The sequence below is a fragment of the Heterodontus francisci genome, chromosome 33 (assembly GCF_036365525.1).
Source record: "Heterodontus francisci isolate sHetFra1 chromosome 33, sHetFra1.hap1, whole genome shotgun sequence".
NCBI lineage: Eukaryota > Metazoa > Chordata > Chondrichthyes > Heterodontiformes > Heterodontidae > Heterodontus > Heterodontus francisci.
The window spans coordinates 17,449,849-17,472,714 of record NC_090403.1 but is presented as its reverse complement, the minus strand read 5'-3'; the positions used below and the strand labels follow the sequence as shown (position 1 = coordinate 17,472,714).

The 22,866-nt window shown below is 45.0% G+C and overlaps 1 protein-coding gene across 1 annotated transcript in view; it reads right to left on the bottom strand.

The window, feature by feature from the left end:
- The window catches only part of ccdc103 (coiled-coil domain containing 103), a 29,376-nt gene that overhangs the window by 6,071 nt on the left and 439 nt on the right, over positions 1 to 22,866 (bottom strand). Inside the window, exons 2-3 of the mRNA XM_068013139.1 lie at positions 21,679 to 21,830; positions 3,381 to 3,510 (exon numbers count right to left, since the gene is read on the bottom strand). Coding sequence (XP_067869240.1) covers positions 3,381 to 3,510; positions 21,679 to 21,821 — 273 coding nt within the window. The 5' untranslated portion in view covers positions 21,822 to 21,830. The remainder of the gene's footprint in view (positions 1 to 3,380; positions 3,511 to 21,678; positions 21,831 to 22,866) is intronic.

Sequence of the window (22,866 nt, the reverse complement as noted above, 5' to 3'; positions counted from 1 at the left end):
ATGACAAACAGCAGTGGCCCCAAAACAGATCCTTGCGGTACACCACTAGTAACTAAACTCCAGGATGAATATTTGCCATCAACCACCACCCTCTGTCTTCTTTCACCCAGCCAATTTCTGATCCAAAGCTCTAAATCACCTTCAACCCCATACTTCCGTATTTTCTGCAATAGCCTACCGTGGGGAACCTTATCAAACGCCTTACTGAAATCCATATACACCACATCCACTGCTTTACCCTCATCCACCTGTTTGGTCACCTTCTCGAAAAACTCAATAAGGTTTGTGAGGCACGACCTACCCTTCACAAAACCGTGCTGACTATCGCTAATGAACTTATTCTTTTCAAGATGATTATAAATCCTGTCTCTTATAACCTTTTCCAACATTTTACCCACAACCGAAGTAAGGCTCACAGGTCTATAATTACCAGGGCTGTCTCTACTCCCCTTCTTGAACAAGGGGACAACATTTGCTATCCTCCAGTCTTCCGGCACTATTCCGGTCGACAATGACGACATAAAGATCAAGGACAAAGGCTCTGCAATCTCCTCCCTGGCTTCCCAGAGAATCCTAGGATAAATCCCATCTGGCCCAGGGGACTTATCTATTTTCACACTTTCCAAAATTGCTAACACCTCCTCCTTGTGAACCTCAATCCCATCTAGCCTAGTAGTCTGAATCTCAGTATTCTCCTCGACAACATTTTCTTTCTCTACTGTAAATACTGACGAAAAATATTCATTTAACGCTTCCCCTATCTCCTCTGATTCCACACACAACTTCCCACTACTATCCTTGATTGGCCCTAATCTAACTCTAGTCATTCTTTTATTCCTGATATACCTATAGAAAGCCTTAGGGTTTTCCCTGATCCTATCCGCCAATGACTTCTCGTGTCCTCTCCTCGCTCTTCTTAGCTCTCCTTTTAGATCCTTCCTGGCTAGCTTGTAACTCTCAAGCGCCCTAACTGAGCCTTCACGTCTCATCCTAACATAAGCCTTCTTCTTCCTCTTGACAAGCGCTTCAACTTCTTTAGTAAACCACGGCTCCCTCGCTCGACAACTTCCTCCTTGCCTGACAGGTACATACTTATCAAGGACACGCAGTAGCTGCTCCTTGAATAAGCTCCACATTTCGATTGTGCCCATCCCCTGCAGTTTCCTTCCCCATCCTACGCATCCTAAATCTTGCCTAATCGCATCATAATTTCCTTTCCCCCAGCTATAATTCTTGCCCTGCGGTATATACCTGTCCCTGCCCATCGCTAAGGTAAACCTAACCAAATTGTGATCACTATCACCAAAGTGCTCACCTACATCTAAATCTAACACCTCGCCAGGTTCATTACCCAGCACCAAATCCAATGTGGCATCGCCCCTGGTTGGCCTGTCTACATACTGTGTCAGAAAACCCTCCTGCACACACTGGACAAAAACTGACCCATCTAAAGTACTCGAACTATAGTATTTCCAGTCAATATTTGGAAAGTTAAAGTACCCCATAACAACTACCCTGTTACTCTCGCCCCTGTTGAGAATCATCTTCGCTATCCTTTCCTCTACATCTCTGGAACTATTCGGAGGTCTATAGAAGACTCCCAACAGGGTGACCTCTCCTCTCCTGTTTCTAACCTCGGCCCATACTACCTCAGTAGACGAGTCCTCGAACGTCCTTTCTGTCGCTGTAATACTCTCCTTGATTAATAATGCCACACCCCCCCCCTCTTTTACCATCTTCTCTGTTCTTACTGAAACATCTAAATCCCGGAACCTGCAACATCCATTCCTGCCCCTGCTCTACCCATGTCTCCGAAATGGCCACTACATCGAGATCCCAGGTACCAACCCATGCTGCAAGCTCACCCACCTTATTCCGGATGCTCCTATGATTAGATCATAGTTGATTTGTATCTTAACTTCATCTACCAGTCTTGGTTTTATATACTTTCCTACCCTTGCCTAACAAAAATCTTATCAATCTATATTGGAATCAGCAATTGGAAGCCTGTGACCAGTGTTGTACTGCAGGGATCTGTGTTGGGACCCTTGCTGTTTGTAGTGTACATTAATGATTTAGACGTGAATATGAATATGATCAGTATGTCCGCAAATGACATGAAATTTGGTGGTGTCGTAAATAGTGAGGAGGAAAGCCTTAGATTACAGGACGATATAGATGGGCTGGTAAGATGGGCAGAGCAGTGGCAGATGGAATTTAATCCAGAGAAGTGTGAGGTGATGCATTTTGGGAGGACTGACAAGGCAAGGGAATATACAATGGATGGTAGGACTCTAGGAAGTACAGAGGGTCATAGGGACCTTGGTGTACTTGTCCATAGATCACGGAAGGCAGCAGCACAGGTAGATAAGGTGGTTAGGAATGCATATGGGATATTTGCCTTTATTAGCCGAGGCATAGAATATAAAAGCAGGGAGGTTATAGTGGAACTCTATAAAATGCTAGTTAGGCTACAGCCTGGAGTAGTGTGTACAGTTCTGGTCGCCACACTATAGGAAGGATGTGATTGCACTGGAGAAGGTGCAGAGGAGATTCACCAGCATGTTGCCTGGGCTGGAGCATTTCAAGTATGAAGAGAGACTGTGGGGGGGGGTTGTTTTCCTTACAGCAGGGAAGGCTGAGGGGGACCTGATTAAGGTATACAAAATTATAAGGGGCATAGACAGGGCAGATAGGAGGAAACTTTTTCCCTTAGTGGAGGTGTCAATAGCCAGGGCACATAGATTTAAGTTAAGGGGCAGGAGGTTTAGAGGGTATTTGAGGAAAACAATTTTCACCCAGAGGGTGGTTGGAATCTGGAGCGCACTGCCTGAAGGGGGTGGTAGAGGCATGAACCCTCATAACATTTAAGAAGTATTTCGATGAGCACTTGAAATGCCATAGCATACAAGGCTACAAGTGCTGGAAAATGGGATTAGAATAGATAGGTGCTTGATGACCGGCGCGGACTCGGTGGGCCAAACGGCCTGTTTCTGTGCTGTATAACTCTATGACTCTCTGTTCTGAAATTTTCAATTGACCCCAGACGTAACAGCTTTTTGGGGGTCAGAATTCCGTATTTACAATACTCTTTCTGTGAAGAAGTGCTTCCTAACATCATCCCTGACCTGCTTAGCTCTAATTTTAAGGTTATGCCCCCTTATTCTGCATGACTCAGCACAAGAAATAGGTTAAGTAGAGATAAACTATCAAATCCTTTAATCATCTTAAACACCTCAATTAGATCACCCCAACTCTTGAGATGCAGAGTTTTAATGTTGCATTCAGGATGGCATTGACTCTGAGTTCTGCCCTTCTTTGTCTGCAGAACCCAGCTACAGTACATATTTAGCCCTATTCTATGATTATTTGACACTAACCTTGGATAGTCCCACCTGAACACTGTCCTTTGTGTTCGTTGACTTGGCACATATATTCCAGGGTTGATTCCTTGCTCCCAGCTTGTCTCGCAAGTCCAGGGGTTTCAGGTGTGATGCCAGCACAATATCCCTACACAAAGTAGAAACATTGGATTCATTTGCTGCAATTCTTCTGCCCTCACACTCTTCTGACTTCTAATTTTCCCATCAGAAGCCTTATGGTGCTCTGCGGGTAAGGATACTAGGAAGTTCAGTACTTACTATGTCTCTCAATTCCTTCTCCAAAAATGAACGTTATTACATCAATTCTGTGGCTTTCCAGCAAACCTATTCTGTCCATCTATTACCCTCTGAGTGAAGACGTTCCACCTGACATCCTTTGTTTTACTCCCGGCTTCCGAATTTTCAACTTGTGGCCTAATATTTGAAGCATTCTCCAATGAATGGAGTTCCCGTTCCTGATCACTATTCAGCAACGCCTTTGCTCGGGGCGTGTGGACATGCACCAATTTCTGCAGCATATTCAAATGCATTATGAATATTTTCATCAGACTGAAGATTCAATTAACAGTTCAGGAAAAACAATGGGAGCTATCTCAGATTGTCAGTAATGAAGCTTAGCCTGGCTCTGGTGGAGAGATTTATTTAGATAACGACAGAAAATTCTGAAGTGAGGCCGCAAACTAAATTGTCCAACATGTGAAGTCTCTGGCAACACTGAACATAACAAAACACTGTATGGACTGCTTTAAATGTAAAACAAAAGCCACTGACCTCGGTGAAAGCACAGCATGAGTGGAAGTGCTTCAACTGTCTGAAGCCAGTTGAGAGGATCATAGGAGCACGAGTAGGTCATTCTGCTCCTCAAGCCTGCTCTGCCATTAAACGAGATCACGGCTGATTTTTTTTTTTATTCATTCATGGGATGTGCGCGTCACCGGCTATGCCAGCATTTATTACCCATCCCTAGTTGCCCTTGAGAAGGTGGTGGTGAGCTGCCTTCTTGAACCGCTGCAGTCCATGTCAGGTAGGTACACCCACAGTGCTGTTAGGAAGGGAGTTCCAGGATTTTGACCCAGCAACAGCGAAGGAACGGCGATATAGTTCCAAGTCAGGATGGTGTGTGACTTAGATGGGAACTTGCAGGTGGTGGTGTTCCCATGTATTTGCTGCCCTTGTCCTTCTAGTTGGTAGAGGTCGTGGGTTTGGAAGGTGCTGTCTAAGGAGCCTTGGTGCACTGCTGCAGTGCATCTTGTAGATGGTACACACTGCTGCCACTGTGCGTCGGTGGTGGAGGGAGTGAATGTTTGTAGATGGTGTGCCAATCAAGCGAGCTGCTTTGTCCTGGATGGTGTCGAGCTTCTTGAGTGTTGTTGGAGCTGCACCCATCCAGGCAAGTGGAGAGTATTCCATCACACTCCTGACTTGTGCCTTGGAGATGGTGGACAGGCTTTGGGGAGTCAGGAGGTGAGTTACTCACCTCAGGATTCCTAGCCTCTGACCTGCTCTTGTAGCCACGGTATTTATATGGCTACTCCAGTTCAGGATCTGGTCAATGGTAGCCCTTAGGATGTTGATAGTGGGGGATTCAGCGAAGGTAATGCTGTTGAATGTCAAGGGGAGATGGTTAGATTCTCTCTTGTTGGAGATGGTCATTGCTTGGCACTTGCGTGGCGTGAATGTTACTTGCCACTTATCAGCCCAAGCCTGGATATTGTCTAGGTCTTGCTGCATTTCTACACGGACTGCTTCAGCATCTGAGGAGTCACGAATGGTGCTGAACATTGTGCAATCATCAGCGAACATCCCCACTTCTGACCTTATGATTGAAGGAAGGTTATTGATGAAGCAGCTGAAGATGGTTGAGCCCAGGACACTACCTTGAGGAACTCCTGCAGTGATATCCTGGAGCTCAGATGATTGACCTCCAACAGCCACAACCATCTTCCTTTGCGCTAGGTATGACTCCAGCCAGTGGAGGGTTTTCCCCCTGATTCCCATTGACCTCACTTTTGCTAGGGCTCCTTGATGCCATACTCGGTCAAATGCTGCCTTGATGTCAAGGGCAGTCAATCTCGCCTCACCTCTTGAGTTCAGCTCTTTTGTCCATGTTTGAACCAAGGCTGTAATGAGGTCAGGAGCCGAGTGGCCCTGGCGGAACCCAAACTGAGTGTCACTGAGCAGGTTGTTGGTAAGCAAGTGCCGCTTGATGGCACTGTTAATGACACCTTCCATCACTTTACTGATGATTGAGAGTACGCTGATGGGGCGGTAATTGGTCGGGTTGGACTTGTCCTGCTTTTTGTGTACAGGACATACCGGGCAATTTTCCACATTGCAGGGTAGGTACCAGTGTTGTAGTTGTACTGGAACAGCTTGGCTCGGGGCGCGGCAAGTTCTGGAGCACAGGTCTTCAGTACTATTGCCGGAATATTGTCAAGGCCCATATCTTTTGCAGTATCCAGTGCCTTCAGTCGTTTCTTGATATCACGCGGAGTGAATCGAATTGGCTGAAGTCTGGCATCTGTGATGCTGGGGACTTCAGGAGGAGGCCGAGATGGATCATCAACTCGGCACTTTTGGCTGAAGATTGTTGCAAATGCTTCAGCCTTATCTTTCGCACTGATGTGCTGGGCTCCCCCATCATTGAGGATGGGGATATTTGTGGAGCCACCTCCTCCAGTTAGTTGCTTAATTGTCCACTACCATTCATGGCTGGATGTGGCAGGACTGCAGAGCTTAGATCTGATCCGTTAGTTATGGGATCGCTTAGCTCTATTGCATGCTGCTTACGCAGTTTGTCACGCAGATAGTCCTGGGTTGTAGCTTCACCAGGTTGACACCTCATTTTGAGGTATGCCTGGTGCTGCTCCTGGCATGCCCTCCTGTACTCTTCATTGAACCAGGGTTGGTCTCCTGGCTTAATGGTAATGGTAGAGTGGGGGATATGCTGGGCCATGAGGTTACAGATTGTGATTGAGTACAATTCTGCTGCTGCTAATGGCCCACAGCGCCTCATGGATGCCCAGTTTTGCATTGCTAGATCTGTTCGAATCTATCCCATTTAGCATGGTGATAGTGCCACACAACACGATGGACGGTATCTCAATGTGAAGGCAGGACTTCGTCTCCAGAAGTACTGTGCGGTGGTCACTCCTGCCAATACGGTCATGGACAGATGCATCTGCGGCAGGCAGATTGGTGAGGACAAGGTCAAGTACGTTTTTCCCTCATATTGGTTCCTCCACCACCTGCCGCAGACCCAGTCTAGTAGCTATCTCCTTTAGGACTCGGCCAGCTCGGTCAGTAGTGGTGCTACCGCGCCACTCTTGGTGATGGACATTGAAGTCCCCCACCCAGAGTACATTTTGTGCCCTTGCCACCCTCAGTGCTTCCTCCAAGTGGTGTTCAACATGGAGGAGTATTGAGTCATCAGCTGAGGGAGGGCGATAGGTGGTAATCAGTAGGAGGTTACCTTGCCCATGTTTGACCTGATGCCATGAGACTTCATGGGGTCCAGAGTCTATGTTGAGGACTCCCAGGGCAACTCCCTCCCTACTGTATACCACTGTGCCACCTCTGGTGGGTCTGTCTTGCCGGTGGGACAGGACGTACCCGGGGATGGTGATGGCAGTGACTGGGACATTGTCTGTAAGGTATGATTCCGTGAGTATGACTATGTCAGGCTGTTGCTTGACTAATCTGTGGGGACAGCTCTCCCAACTTTGGCACAAGCCCCCAGATGTTAGTAAGGAGGACTTTGCAGGGTCGACAGGGCTGGGTTTGCCGTTGTCGTTTCCGGTGCCTCGGTCGATGCCGGGTGGTCCGTCCGGTTTCATTCCTTTTTATAGACTTTGTAGCGGTTAGATACAACTGAGTGGCTTGCTAGGCCATTTCAGAGGGCATGTAAGAGTTAACCACATTGCTGGAGTCACATGTAGGCTAGACCAGGTAAGAGCAGCAGATTTCCTTCCCTAAAGGACATTAGTGAACCAGATGGATTTTTACAACAATCGACAATGGTTTCATGGCCATCATTAGACCAGCTTTTTAATTCCAGATTTATTAATTGAATTCAAATTCCACCTTCTGCTGTGGTGGGATTCGAACCCATGTCCCCAGAGAAATACCCTGGGTCTCTGGGTTACTAGTCCAGTGATAATACCACTACGCCACCGCCTACCCCTGATCTACCTCAATGCCATTTTCCTGCACAATCCCCGTATCCCTTGATATGTTTAATATCTGGAAATCTATCGATCTCTGTCATAGAAAATAGGAGCAGGAGTAGGCCATTTGGCCCTTCAAGCCAGCTCCGCCATTCATTATGATCATGGCTGATCATCCAACTCAGTAGCCTGTTCCGGCTTTCGTCCCATACCCTTTGATCCCTTTAGGCCCAAGAGCTATATCTAACTCCTTTTTGAAAACATTCGATGTTTTTGCCTCAACTGCTTTCTGTGGCGGCGAATTCCACAGGCTCACCACACTCTGGGTGGAGAAACTTCTCCTCATCTCAGTCCTGAAAGGTTTACCCCGTATCCTTAGACTATGACCCCTGGTTCTGGACTACCCCACCATCGGGAACATCCTGCCTGCATCTACCCTGTCAAGTCCTGTTACAATTTTATAGGTTTATATGAGAACCCCCTCACTCTTCTGAACTCCGGTGAATATAATCCTAACCGACTCAATCTCTCCTCATATGTCAGTCCCGCCATCTCAAGAATCAGTCTGGTAAACCTTAGCTGCACTCCCTCTATAGCAAGAGCATCCTTCCTCAGATAAGGAGACCAAAACTGCACACAATATTCCAGATGTAGCCTCACCAAGGCCCTGTATAATTGCAGCAAGACATCCCTGCTCCTGTACTTGAATCCTCTCGCTCTGAAGGCCAACATACCATTTGCCTTTTTTACTGCCTGTTGCACCTGCATGCTTACCTTCAGCGACTGGTGTATGAGAACACCCAAGTCTTGCTGCATATTCCCCTCTCTCAGTTTGTACCCATTCAGATAAAAATCTGCCTTCCTGCTTTTTCTACCAAAGTGGATAACCTCACATTTATCCACATTATACTGCATCTAGCATGCATTAGCTCACTCACTCAACTTGTCCAATCACCCTGAAGCCTCTCTGCATCCTCCTCACACCTCACCCTCCCACCCAGTTTTGTGTCATCTGCAAATCTGGAGATATTACATTTAGTTCCCTCATCTAAATCATTCATATATATTGTGAATAGCTGGGGTCCTAGCACCGATCCCTGTGCTACCCCACTCGTCACTGCCTGCCATTCGGAAAAAGACCCATTTATCCTTACTCTTTGTTTCCTGTCCGCCAACCAATTTTCTGTCCATCGCAATACACTACCCCCAATCCCCTGCACTTTAAATTTTACACGCTAATCTCTTATGTGGGACTTTGCTCCCCCTCATCAACTCTACTAGTTACATCCTCGAAGAATTCTTGTAGATTTGTCAAGCATGATTTCCCTTTCGTAAATCCATGCTGACTCTGTCTGATTCTACCACTGTTCTCCAAGTGCTCTGCAAGAAAATCTTTGATAATGGACTCGAGAATTTTCCCCACTACCAACATCAGGCTGATTGGTCTATAATTCCCTGCTTTCTCTCTACCTCCCATTTTAAGTAGTTGGGGTTACATTAGCTACCCTCCAATCTGTAGGAACTGTTCCAGAGTCTACAGAATCTTGGAAGATGACCACCAATGCATCCACTATTTCTAGGGCCACTTCCTTAAGTACTCTGGGATGCATACCATCAGGCCCTGGGGATTTATCAGCCTTCAATCCCATCAATTTCCCCAACACTATTTCTCTACTAATACTGATTTCTTTCAGTTCTTCTCTCTCACTAAGCCCTGTGTTTCCCAACATTTCTGGTATATTTGTGTCCTCCTTTGTGAAGACAGAACCAAAGTATGCATTTAGTTGGTCAGCCATTTCTTTATTCCCCATAATAAATTCCCCTGTTTCTGACTGTAAGGGACCTACATTTGTCTTCACCAATCTTTTTCTCTTCACATGCCTATAGAAACTTTCACAATTAGTTTTTATGTTCCCCGCAAGCTTGCTCTCGTACTCTATTTTCCCCTTCTTAATCAATCCCTTGGTCCTCCTTTGCTGAATTCTAAACTGCTCCCAATCCTCAGGTCTGTTGTTTTTCCTGGCAAATTTATATGCCTCTTCCTTGGATATAATGCTATCTCTAATTTCCCTTGTAAGCCATGGTTTGGCTACCTTTCCCATTTTACTTTTGCGCCAGACAGGTATAAACAATTGTTGCAGTTCATCCATGCGCTCTTTAAATGTTTGCTATTGCCTATCCACCGTCATCCCTTTAAGTAACATTTCCCAATCTGTCATGGTCAACTCGCGCCTCATACATTCGTAGTTTCCTTTACTAAGATTCAGAACTCTTGTCTCAGAATCAACTAAGAATTCTCCATCAAGATGGAGAGTGACAATCATATAATAGTCGCTCATCCCCAAGGGGTATCGCACCACTAGATTGTGCATTATTCCTCTCTCATTACACAACACCCAGTCTAGGATGGCCTGTTCTCTAGTTGGTTCCTCAACGTATTGGTCCAGAAAACCATCCCATATACACTCCAAGAATTCCTCTTCTACGGTATTGTGACTAATTTGATTTGCCCAATCTATATGCAGATTAAGATCACCCATAATTACAGATGTTCCTTTATCGCATGCGTCTCTAATTTCCTGTTTAATGCCATTCCCAACATCACCACTACAGTTTGGGAGTCTATATACAACCCCCACTAACATTTTTTGCCCCTTAGTGTTTCTCAGCTCTAACCATACAGATTCCACATAGTCAGAGCTAATATCTTTCCTCACTATTGCGTTAATTTCCTCTTTAACCAGCAATGCAACTCCACCGCCTTTTGCTTTTTGTCTGTCCTTCCTAAATACTGAATACCCCTGGATGTTCATTTCCCATCCCTGGTCACCTTGCAGCCATGTCTCCATAATCCCGACTATATCATACCCGTTTACAACTATTTGCACGATTAATTCATCCATTTTATTGCAAATGCTCCACGTGTTAAGGCTCAAAGCCTTAAGGTTTGTCTTTTTAACATTACTTGTCTTCCCAATATTTTTCACTGTGTCCCTGATTGATTCTGGCCCTTGATTTCTCCGCCTATCACTTTTCTTATTCTCCTTACTGTCTTTTGTTCTTGTCTTTGATCCCCCCTCCTCTGACTCCTTGCAAAAGGTTCCCATCCCCCTGCCATTTTAGTTTAAACCCTCCCCAACCACTCTAGCAAATACTTCCCCTAGGACATCAGTCCTGGTCCTGCCCAGGTGTAACCCGTCCAGTTTGTACTGGTCCCACCTCCCCAGAACCGGTCCCAATGCCCCAGGAATCTAAAACCCTCCACCTCACACCATCTCTTCAGCCACGTATTCATCTGATATATCCTGCTATTTATACTCTGACTAGCACGTGGCACTGGTAGTAATCCTGAGATCACTACCTTTGAGGTCCTACTTTTCAACTTACTTCCTAGATCCCTATATTCTGCTTTTAGGACCTCATCCTTTTTTTTTTAACCTATGTCGTTTGTACCAATGTGTACCACGACCACTGGCTGTTCACCCTCCCCCTTACAGAGCGGTCCTGTAACCACTCTGAGACATCCTTGACCCTAGCACCAGGGAGGCGACATACCATCCTGGAGTCTCTTTTGCAGCCACAGAAATGCCTATCTATTCCCCTTACAATTGAATCCCCTATAACTATTGCATTCCCACATTTTTTACTCCTTCCCTGTGCAGCAGAGCCAACCGTGGTGCAACAAATTGGGCTGTTGCTGCTTTCCCCTGAGAGGCCATTCCCCCCAACAGTATCCAAAGCAGTATATCTATTTTGCAGGGGAATAGCCACAGGAGATTCCTGCACTGCCTGCCTAAACCTCTTGCTCTGCCTGGTGTCACCCATGCCCCTCCTGCCTGTGAGGTCTGAGTCTGTGGTGTGACCAGCTCTCTATACGTGCTATCCATGATACTCTCCGCCTCGTGGATGCTCCACAGTGTCCCCAGGTGCCACTCCAGCTCCGAAACCCAGGTTTCCAGGAGCTGCAGCTGGACACACTTCCTGCACACATGCTGGTCCTGGGCACTGGAAATGTTCCCGGCTCCTGACATGGAACACGAGGAGCACACCATAGCTTTGAGCTCTCCTGCCATGACTTAACCCTTTAAATCAAATTAAACCTTCTGGAAGATCTTAATGTCCGATAATATCAGTTACTCTAGGGCCCTTCTTCCCTGGTCCTCATTACTACAGAACTCCCTAAAAAAACCCACTACTTACTTTATTTGGAATAAACTTTAAACTTTTAAACTTTTCTTACCGGAGATATTTCTTCTTTGGCCTCCTTATCTCGAGAGACAATGGGTAAGCGCCTGGAGGTGGTCAGTGGTGTGTGGAGCAGAGCCTGGAGTGGCTATAAAGGCCAATTCTAGAGTGACAGGCTCTTCCACAGGTGCTGCAGAAAAATTTGTTTGTCGGGGCTGTTACACAGTTGGCTCTCTCCTTGCACCTCTGTCTTTTTTCCTGCCAACTGCTAAGTCTCTTCGACTCGCCACACTTTAGCCCCGTCTTTATGGCTGCCCGCCAGCTCTGGCGAACGCTGGCAACTGACTCCCATGACGTGATCAATGTTGCAGGACTTCATGTCGCGTTTGCAGACTTCTTTAAAGCGGAGACATGGACGGCCGGTGGGTCTGATACCAGTGGCGAGCTCGCTGTACAATGTGTCTTTGGGGATCCTGCCATCTTCCATGCGGCTCACATGGCCAAGCCATCTCAAGCGCCGCTGACTCAGTAGTGTGTATAAGCTGGGGATGTTGGCCGCCTCGAGGACTTCTGTGTTGGAGATATGGTCCTGCCACCTGATGCCAAGTATGCTCCGGAGGCAGCGTAGATGGAATGAATTGAGACGTCGCTCTTGGCTGACATACGTTGTCCAGGCCTCGCTGCCATAGAGCAAGGTACTGAGGACACAGGCTTGATACACTTGGACTTTTGTGTTCCGTGTCAGTGTGCCATTTTCCCACACTCTCTTGGCTAGTCTGGACATTGCAGTGGAAGCCTTTCCCATGCGCTTGTTGATTTCTGCATCTAGAGACAGGTTACTGGTGATAGTTGAGCCTAGGTAGGTGAACTCTTGAACCACTTCCAGAGCGTGGTCACCAATATTGATGGATGGGGCATTTCTGACGTCCTGCCCCATGATGTTCGTTTTCTTGAGGCTGATGGTTAGGCCAAATTCATTGCAGGCAGCCGCAAACCTGTCGATGAGACGCTGCAGACACTCTTCAGTGTGAGATGTTAAAGCAGCATTGTCAGCAAAGACGAGTTCCCTGATGAGGACTTTCCATACTTTGGACTTCGCTCTTAGACCGTCAAGGTTGAACAACCCGCCCCCTGATCTTGTGTGGAGGAAAATTCCTTCTTCAGAGGACTTGAATGCATGTGAAAGCAGCAGGGAGAAGAAAATCCCAAAAAGTGTGGGTGCTGAGATACTTACCTGAGATACTTACCCAGCTATTTAGAGCTATTCCCTAACAGAAGTGACTCACCAACCAATCACCTTGCAGCTCTCCTGTGACGTCACTGTTAGCTTTTTTTTTTCAAAACTCCGGCACGCTGAAAGAGCTCCGACTGCTCTCACACAGATCCAACTGCTCTCCGCTCCGCTCCCGGAAGGTAAGAGACTGGGCCTCGATCCTCGGGTTCGATTTATAGACTCAGCATTCTCCCCACAGGTCCATTGCGCTCCTCTCCGCTCCACTCCCGGAAGGTAAGAACATACTAAATGACTGAGCATCCACAGCCCAGGCCAGAGAATTCCATAGATTCACCACCCTCTGCGTGAAGAAATTCCTCCTCACCTCAGTCCTGAATGGCCTACCTCTTATTTTGAGACTGTGTCCCCTGGTTCTAGAACCCCTAGCCAGGGGAATTATCCTTCTTGCATCAATCCTTCCGAGCCCTGTACGAATTCTGTGTGCTTCAATGAGATCACCTCTCAATCCTCTAAACTCTAGAGAAAAGAGGCCCAGTTACCTCAATCTCTCCAAGGCTGTATACAATTGCAGCAAGACTTTGTAACTACTGTACTCAAATCCTCTCACGATAAAGGCCAACATGCGATTTCCCTTCCAAATTGCTTGCTGAACCTGCATGTTAGTTTTCATGGATTTATGAACAAGGACACCCAAGTCCCTTTGGACATCAATACTTCCCAATCTCTCACCATTTAAGAAATACTCTGTGGAACGCTTACGACAAGTACGGCGATGAAAAATTATGGACTAGAACTTAAATGTTATAAAAACTGACTTTACTTTTTTTTTAAATGTACACTGTGCATGTGATGGCTGCATGCGTATTTGAACATTGCCACACTGTCTGTTTTGAACCAAGAATACCTTCAAAGCTAAGAGGTGTCAATTGCACCCATCCTAAACCCATCCCGAAACATTGCTGAACTGAATGTATTCTTCTGAAACAAAGAAGGTGCGAAGTAGACACATCCTGGGCCATTGTCAGTCACTACATTGTCTCTCAGCAGAGGTGAGATGCAACAAATTTTTACCTTAAAAAAGCAGCCCTAGAAGGAGAATGAAATAGACACCCAGAAAAAACCATCCAGGAAGCTAGTTTCCAGCTAAGGAGCTGGGAGAAATCCAGCAAGCCAGAAGGGAAGCACCTGTCTGTAAAATTCTACATCTTTAAGTATGCAGCAGTGAATCAGAAGTGATCCACTTTCTTCAACTTAACTTTCAACTAAGAGAGAAACTTACAAACACCTCAGGCCTGCAACAATGAGAACTTGACTTCTGAGATAATTCAACAGGTTTACTGTGACCCCTGAAACTACCCCCACTTAAACCTTTATTTTTACCCTCTCTATCTGTCTTTCTTCTGTGTGTGTGTGTGTGTGCGTATATGTGTGTGTGTGCGCGCGCGCGTGAATGAGTGAGTGGATGCAGTTGCGACTATTTCTGGTTAAGGCATGTTGATCAATAAATAATTGATTTTCTGTTTTAAACCGATAAGAAAACCTGTCGCTGTCTGTTCATTTGGCAAATAAAACACAAAGGAGTTAAACCCTAATAACAAAAAGCACTTGCTGCAGTCAGGTGGGAGTTGAACAGTGGGAATCACCCACACCCCTCACCATGTGGCTGTAACATCTGCATTTCTGTTTTTCATAACAAAGTGGATAACTTCACATTTTTCCACATTATATTCCATCTGCCATGTTCTTGCCCTGTCAATTAGCCTACCTAAATCCCCTCGAAGCCACTGCATCTTCCTCACGACTCACATTCCCACCTAGTTTTGTGTTATCAGCAAACTTGAAAATATTACATTTGCACCCCACATCCAAATCATTGATATAGATTGTGAATAGCTGGGGCCCAAGCACTCATCCTTGCGGTACCACACTAGTCACAGCCTGCTAACCTGAAAATCACCTGTTTATTCCTACTCTCCTCTGTTTTCTGTCCGTTAACCAATTCTCAAACCATGCCAGTATATTACCCCCCAATCCCATTTGCTCTAATTTTGCTTACTAATCTCCAATGTGGGACCTTATCAAAACACTTCTGAAAATCCAAATACATCACATCCACTGGTTCCTCCTTATCTATTCTGCTAGTTACATCCTCAAAAAACTCCAATAGGTTTTCCAAACATGATTTTCCTTTCATAAATCCATGCTGAGTCTGCCCAATCCTACCATTCCTTTCTAAATGTCCAGTTATCACATCCTTTATAATAGATTCTAGCATTTCCCCTACTGCTGATGTCAGGCTAACAGGTCTGTGGTTCCCTGTTACGACCTACTCTATCTAGGCCCCTCATAATTTTGTACATCTCAATTAAGTCACCCCTCAGTCTCCTCTGTTCTAAGGAAAACAACCCTAGCCTATCCAATCTTTCCTCAAAACTACAATTTTCAAGCCCTGGCAACATTCTTGTAAATCTCCTCTGTACTGTCTAGAGCAAATGTCCTTCCTGTAATGTGGTGACCAGAACTGTATGCGATACTTCAGCTGTGGCCTAACCAGCATTTTACAATTCCAGCATTACATCCCTGCTTTTGTATTCCATACCTCGGCCAGTGAAGGAAAGCATTCCATATGCCTTCTTCACCACTTTATCCATCTGTCCTGCCACCTTCAGGGATCTGTGGGCATGCACTCCAAGGTCTCTCACTTCCTCTACCCTGCTCAATATTGTTACAACCAGATGAGAAAGGTGTCTAGGGGTCTTTTATTGTCTTCACCTGGTCTTATTGTAACACGGTTTAATTTTAAATACACTGTGATTTGAGCTTCCCCTTTGTGAACCCTTGTTCACAGCTTTCCAATTATAAGGCAAAGAAATGAGCACACCAGGTTTTCTTTAGGTTTAAAGAAGAAAAGTGAAATTTACTAAACTTTAAACTTGAACTCTAATACGGTTAACACCTACGGATATACAATGTGCACATGCTAGCATGCACACGTGATGCACACATGCAAATAGGGACAGAAAAGAGAAGAAAAATAAAATGGAGAGGTTTGAGACAGTCTCTAAAGGGCATTTCTTGTTACTGTTTCTATGTTTCCAGCTTGCCATGGAGTCTTTGATTGCAGACAGCTCTTACTTTTTGTTGGGGCCCAGTATTCTTCTTAAACCTTGTTCACTGTAGGAGACTTTTCTCTCTTGGGGTTCAAGTGTCTTCGATGGTTTCCGAAGCTGGTGAGGGCGAGATAAAAGCAGACAGGAGAGAAGTGTTGTCAGTCCAGGGGCTAACAACAGCCTTTTGAGTTCAAATTCTCTGTTGGAAATTCGAATTCAAAAGACTCCAACAGTCAGCCAGCCATGTGATCGAACTGGTCCGACCATGTCTGTTTGTGTATTCGGCCATCTTAGCAGTTAACCTGGAATGCTAACCTTTCCACTTTCAACGTCTGGTAATCAAATGTCCATTGTGGATTAAATTGGAGCAGGGAGTAGCCGCTTTGTTCTTTGAAGTACTGTCTGTGTATATGCTAATGTCTCTCTCCAGCTAAACACTCCAATTGTTTTTTTAAAGCAAGTTCTTTCTTCACCAACAACTGTTTAAAATCAATGCTCATGTAGCGAAATTAATTTTCCTCATTCTTGGTAGGTGGGGGCTTGCCAGACATTCCCCATTTTCTCTCTCCTTGCTTTCTTAAATAGTGGGGTTACATTTGCTACCTTCCAATCTCCAGGCTCCAATTGCATTGAACGCTGCTCAACTGGGCTTCACGGAGGAGCCCTTTGGAGCAGAATCTTTCTAATTCTTCCTTGAAAAATAACAGCGAGTTAATGACACACTATTATTAACACACAAATTGGCCAGCAAGTTCTGGGAAAGAACAGAAATGGCGTGAGTTGCAAAGCTTCAGATTTTCTTGTTGATTTACACCACTCCATTGTTTGCTTCACACAAATAGCATCTCATCCTTCGCCTTCCCATTATTTTTAAGAACCTGCTGGATTTGTACATTAATTGTCCATTAAACTTGTCACAGAAAGATGGGATTCATATTTAACAACGCAGGTACCCTTTTAGCTACGTGACAACTTTTAATTTATTTAATCTCTCCCTCCAGAAAGTTATCTATTTTAAACTGTGGAGTCTCATTCCTGCAGGTAGTAAATTCCTCATAGAGATTTTTTAAATTTCAAATTTTAATTGTTTACTTTCTACATTTTCTCTATTTTTTCTCTCAATCCAGCCTTTCTTTCACTCTATTTCTTTTCTGTACCTGATTTGACTCTAATTCATCCTATTTCCTTTAATATTGTTCCTCTGTTTCTTTCTCAATGACTAAATCTCATTGATTAAGGAGAAGACAGTTGGTTCCAGATTCCACATTGCCCTCACCATGCCATTACCAGCTCACACTTCCAGCAAGTTACAGCATAAATTATATTTAAACAGAAGGGCGCAGTAAAAGGGCTAACTAACAGCATATGCTCCTCTCCAGCAAGATTTGCTCCATCATATTTAGAGGGCCAGATTGCCTGTTTTCATCTCCACATACTGCAGACTGTTGCTCTGAACCAGTCCCCAGTCACTGCGAGTGCTTTTCTGAACCAGCTTTTAGAGGGTCTCAATCACCCCACCCAAATGGAAAAACCCTTTGCCTTTGGTCAGAGCAAGATTGTTGAGATCAACAGAGGTTTGGGATGGATGGGTGGTGGGCTGCACAGTCATGGTTGCAAACCCACATTTGCTATTCTGGAATAAAAACAGAAAATGCCAGAAACACTCTGCAGTTCAGGCAGCATCTGTGAAGAGAGAAACAGATTTAATGCTTCAGGCTGGTGATCTTGCATCAGAAATGGAAAATGTTATAGATTTAACAGATTTTAAACAAGGACAGTGGCAGGGGAAGGGAGAATAAAAGGGAAGGTTTATTTATTTAGAGATACAGCACTGAAACTGGCCCTTGGGCCCACCAAGTCTGTGCCGACCATCAACCACCCATTTATACTAATCCTACATTAATCCCATATTCCTACCTTCCCTCAATTCCCCTACCTCCTACCTATACTAGGGGCAATTTATAATGGCTAATTTACCTATCAACCTTCAAGTCTTTGGCTGGGGGAGGAAACCGGAGCACCCGGCGAAAACCCACGCGGTCTCAGGGAGAACTTGCAAACTCCGCACAGGCAGTACCCAGAATTGAACCCGGGTCACTGGAGCTGTGAGGCTGCGGTGCTAACCACTGCGCCGCCCGCTAATGATAGGTTGGAAGGCAGAAGTGATAAAATGAAAAAAGGGATGATAGTGCAAGCCAAAAGGGCTTGGTAATAGGACAAGAAAAGACTGGAAGGTCAGTGTTATGCTTGTGGACTGAATGGAGGCGTTCAGCAAAGTGATCATCCAATACTGGAAATGCTCCACAGGTCAGGCAGCAACTATGGAGAGAGAAACCAATGCTACTCTTTAACACTACAAGCTGATGTGCAAACATAAAAAGAACCCACAAGGATAGCTGAGAGCACTGGGTTTAAATCAAAACAGTAAAGAATGAATTTGCATTTATATAAGCGCCTTTCAAGCCTCAGGATGTCTCAAAGTGCTTCACAGCCAATGAAGTACCTTTTAAGAGTGGTTACTGCTGTAAAGTAGCCAATTTGTGCACAGCAAACTCACACAAACTGCAATGTGATAATGACCAGATAATCTGTTTTGGTGATGTTGGTTGAGGGATAAATAGGAACACTGGGTAGATCTCCCTTCCTCTTCTTCAAAATAGTGCCACATAATCTTTTACATTTAAATAACAGGGCATACAGGCCTTGGCTTAACCTCCAACGGTGCGGCATTCCATCAGCACCACAGTGGAATGTCAGCTTCAGTTTTCTGTTCAAGTCCCTAGATCAGGAGTTGAACCCTCAGTTGAATCTCTGACTCAGAAGCAAGAGTGCTAGCACTGACCATAGCTAAGACCCAGATAATTTAGATAAAGGAGACAAATGGAGTCAACTTAAGTCTCCATTTCCATACTTTACATTAAATAAAGACAGGTTGTACATCTCACTTTCTTGCTGAGATAGCATACAGTGTCAAAGACCATGACTGAGGGATTAGAGGCCCATCTAGAAGCCAAGATACTTTCTCAGGACAAGCCTGGTACTCTTCCATAAACAGAAAATTCCAGGTCACAGATCTGAAATGTCAGCTGTTTCTCTCTCCATAGTTGCTGCCTGACCTGCGGAGCATTTCCAGCATTTTCTATTTATATTTCAGCTTTCCACCATATGCAGTATTTTACCTTCTGGTACTCTTCTATATAACCTTCCTGTAGGTGTTTTTAAAACTTAGCAGCAGTACAATGGCTGCATTCACAGTGAACATTATTGGAAGAAATATGGTTAATATTACACTTTATGGAGCACCTTGGTTTTCACTTTCTAACTCAGTGACAAACCTTAAGCTTGCTGATAATACAGTGGGCCAGGATTTCCTGGAAAAATAACGACGCATTTACTGAGCTTGCCATTATTAGTGTGCAAATAACCCAGCAATTTGTGGCGAAGAAGAGATACCCTCTGAGTTACAATCACCACCAATTGTTGGATAATTTGTGTCACTCCTTTCCAAAAATGGAAACTCGCTGTCAATCTGCCCACGAATGTCAAGAACTTGTGCTGTTAAATTAAATTTTCTGCATAAAGTTAGGGCTTGGTACTTAATGACGTAAGGACCCTTTTAACGAGGCAATTAATACTCCTGCAATGCCACCCAACTTCTCTGGCCCAAAAAGGGAACAATTCCAACTCTGGCATTCCATTCCTCTAGGTAGTAAATTGTCCTGAGAGGTTTTAAACATTTTTAATTTAAAATGTATCATTTTTATCTTACTTTTCCTTTCTCATTTTTTTCTGTTTCTGAATCCAATCTTACTTTCCCACTATTTCTCTTTCTGTAGCTAATTTGACTCTAATTCACCCTATTTTCTTTGGTGTCATTCATCTGTTTCTTGCTGTATCCTTAGATCTCATTGGTTAAGGAAATACACTGTTGGTCACATTGTTCAACAAGGTGCCCCATAGCCCTCGTCACGCTGCTATCAGTTTGCACTTCCAGCAATCTGCGCAGAAAATTTTTTTGAGCTGAAGGATGAGTGAGAGAAAAATCTAGCATATGATGCCACACACCAGCAAATTCTGGGCCAGTAATTGTTCTCACTGGCTGCTAATCATATTTAAAGGGTTGTGTGTTACAGACAATTCATACCCATAATGACTGACCTCTTGGTGTGGGTTGAGTAGGAGGGGTAGGTGGGGTGATGGGGCAGAGGGAGTAGGGACAAAATAAAGTTCTGGTATAATTACCAAAAATAAGAGAGAGGGTGAAACCCATAATGAAAAACTCACTAGAAGAACAGCTGATCTCCCAGTGGGGCATAAAACATTCAGCGCTGCCAGCTCCCTCAGTCCGATCCGCACATGCCTGATACCCAATTCCTGCAGTGCTCATTTCCCCTCCTGGTACTGCACGTCCTGAACAGGGTGGGAGAGGACTGTGTTGGAAATGGGAGGTATAGAGAGTGAGTGCTCTGACTGAGAGAGCTGCCAATATTGTCCATATCAACGACGTGGCTGTTTTTGGAGATCAGCACTTTTCGTTCAAGGTGTTCCCTTCACTCACATGTCACTTTGTGCTGGAATAAAAGGAAGACTGTTGTTGAGGCTTGGCAAGGCCATGTTGGACCAATCAATTTAATAAACATGCAGGGCTACAGGGATCAGGCAGGGGGGGGAGTGGGACTGACTGGATTGGTCCTTGGAGAGCCTGCATTGACGGGCCAAATGGCCTCCTTCTATGCTGTAAATGACTCTATGATTCTATAATAAGAGGGTTCTGGCCCCCGCCCCCACCCCCACACTGGCAAAGGTAGCTATCACTAAAAGGGAAAAGAACCAGGTTCATTTAGTTCACCCTCTACCATCCAGGTAGTCACATGATACAATGATAATGGAATTACTGACTAATAATAGGGCAATCAGTCTCTAGCAATTAACCTATAGCAGACCCAGATTATAGAAAAACCCCAGCGGTGGATAGTTTTGAGAACCATCGGTTCAGTCACCTATTCCTCCCAAGCATATTACACATACTACATGTCAATCCTCAAATTACTCATATACTATGTCCCAAAATATTATTTGAAAACATCAAAAACTTTAAAATCTAATGTCCTAGAAATTCAGGTACTCCAATATTTATATGCCCTTAAGTCTGAATAGTGAGGCATAAGGTGCACCTGATATTGGGCCTCTGGCCTCATTTCCATTGAGGTAGCAAGCTGCATACAGTAATATGAAAGCAAAATACTGCAGATGCTGGAAATCTGAAATAAAAATAAGAAATGCTGGAAATACTCAGCAAGTCTGGCAGTATCTGTGGAGAGAGAAGCATTAACTCTGCTTCTCTCTCTGCAGATGCTGCCAGACCTGCTGAGTATTTCCAGCATTTCCTGTTTTTATTATTGTACTGCACACAGTAACCAGTTTCTTAGTATTTCCATTCATTACATTTAAAAACCAGTTTGATGGCAACCATAGACTGACGTTGGCCACAGAAGTGCCTAACACCCTCTCGAGAAGTACAAACCTCCCTATGTACTAGCATCAATAATGTCTGTATGTAAATATCAGCATTGCTTTGGAGTCACTAAATTTCTCATTACCTGAATTCCTCATATGATCCCACTTTTTGATGAATAGCCCTGAATTTTGCATCATTTTCTCGTTTGTGTTTCTCATCGAGAGACAAGGCTGTCTGTAACTCCCGCTCCAGAGCCTGGAAATCAAGGGTCTCACTTTCCTCCATCTGCAGTGACTGGAAGAAACAGGAGGAGGATCACACATTGGCAGCAGCTAGGGACATAGATAGTGCATTCCAGTCAATTTGGAGATTGACAGAATTGCAGCTAAGCAAAGAAACTGCCTGGTGCCAGTGCTCCGGAATCAGCTTCTGATAGTGACTCTGGCACACACAGTAGGAGACCCAGCACCTGACTCTGGTCATTGCTCCAGTTCAGATCCAGGGACCCATCCGCTGCAGTGTTTGACATCAAGGCATTTCTCCAGGCTGGATTGAATTATCTACTGTCCCATTAAGCAGGTGCCAGTCCTCACTCAGTGCATCAGCTCCACCCACTCCTCCTCCACTCCATTTAGCCACTCTCCTCCACCCTTCCACATATGGAATCACCCTCTCTGATTCACGTTGCTTTCCCTCCAAGTCCGTCCTTTTTCCAACTCCCAGCTACTTGACCCGTTTTGCCTCTTTTCCCCATCCATTACAATATCCTATATCCCATCACCCAATTCAATCTGCCTCAATGTCCAAATTTTTATCACCCTCAATGCCAATCTCCTATCCCCCTCAATACCCAATCTACCTCAATATCCAATCTCTGATCGATACCCAAATCTCCCATCTACCTAATATCTCATCCCCTCAATGAAGAATCTCTCATTCCCTTCAATGCCCAATCTCCCTTCCCTCTCAATGTCCAATTCCCCTCAATGCCCAATCCCCCAGCCCTGTCAATACCCAATTCCCCTCAATGCCCAATCTCCCATCCCTCTCAATGCCCAATTCCCCTCAATGCCCAATTCCCCTCAATGCCTAATCTCCCAGCCCTGCCAATACCCAATGCACCTCAATGCCCAATCTCCCATCCCTATCAATACCCAATTCCCCTCAATGCCCAATCCCCCAGCCCTGTCAATACCCAATTCCCCTCAATGCCCAATCTCCCATCCCTCTCAATGCCCAATTCCCCTCAATGCCCAATTCCCCTCAATGCCTAATCTCCCAGCCCTGCCAATACCCAATGCACCTCAATGCCCAATCTCCCATCCCTATC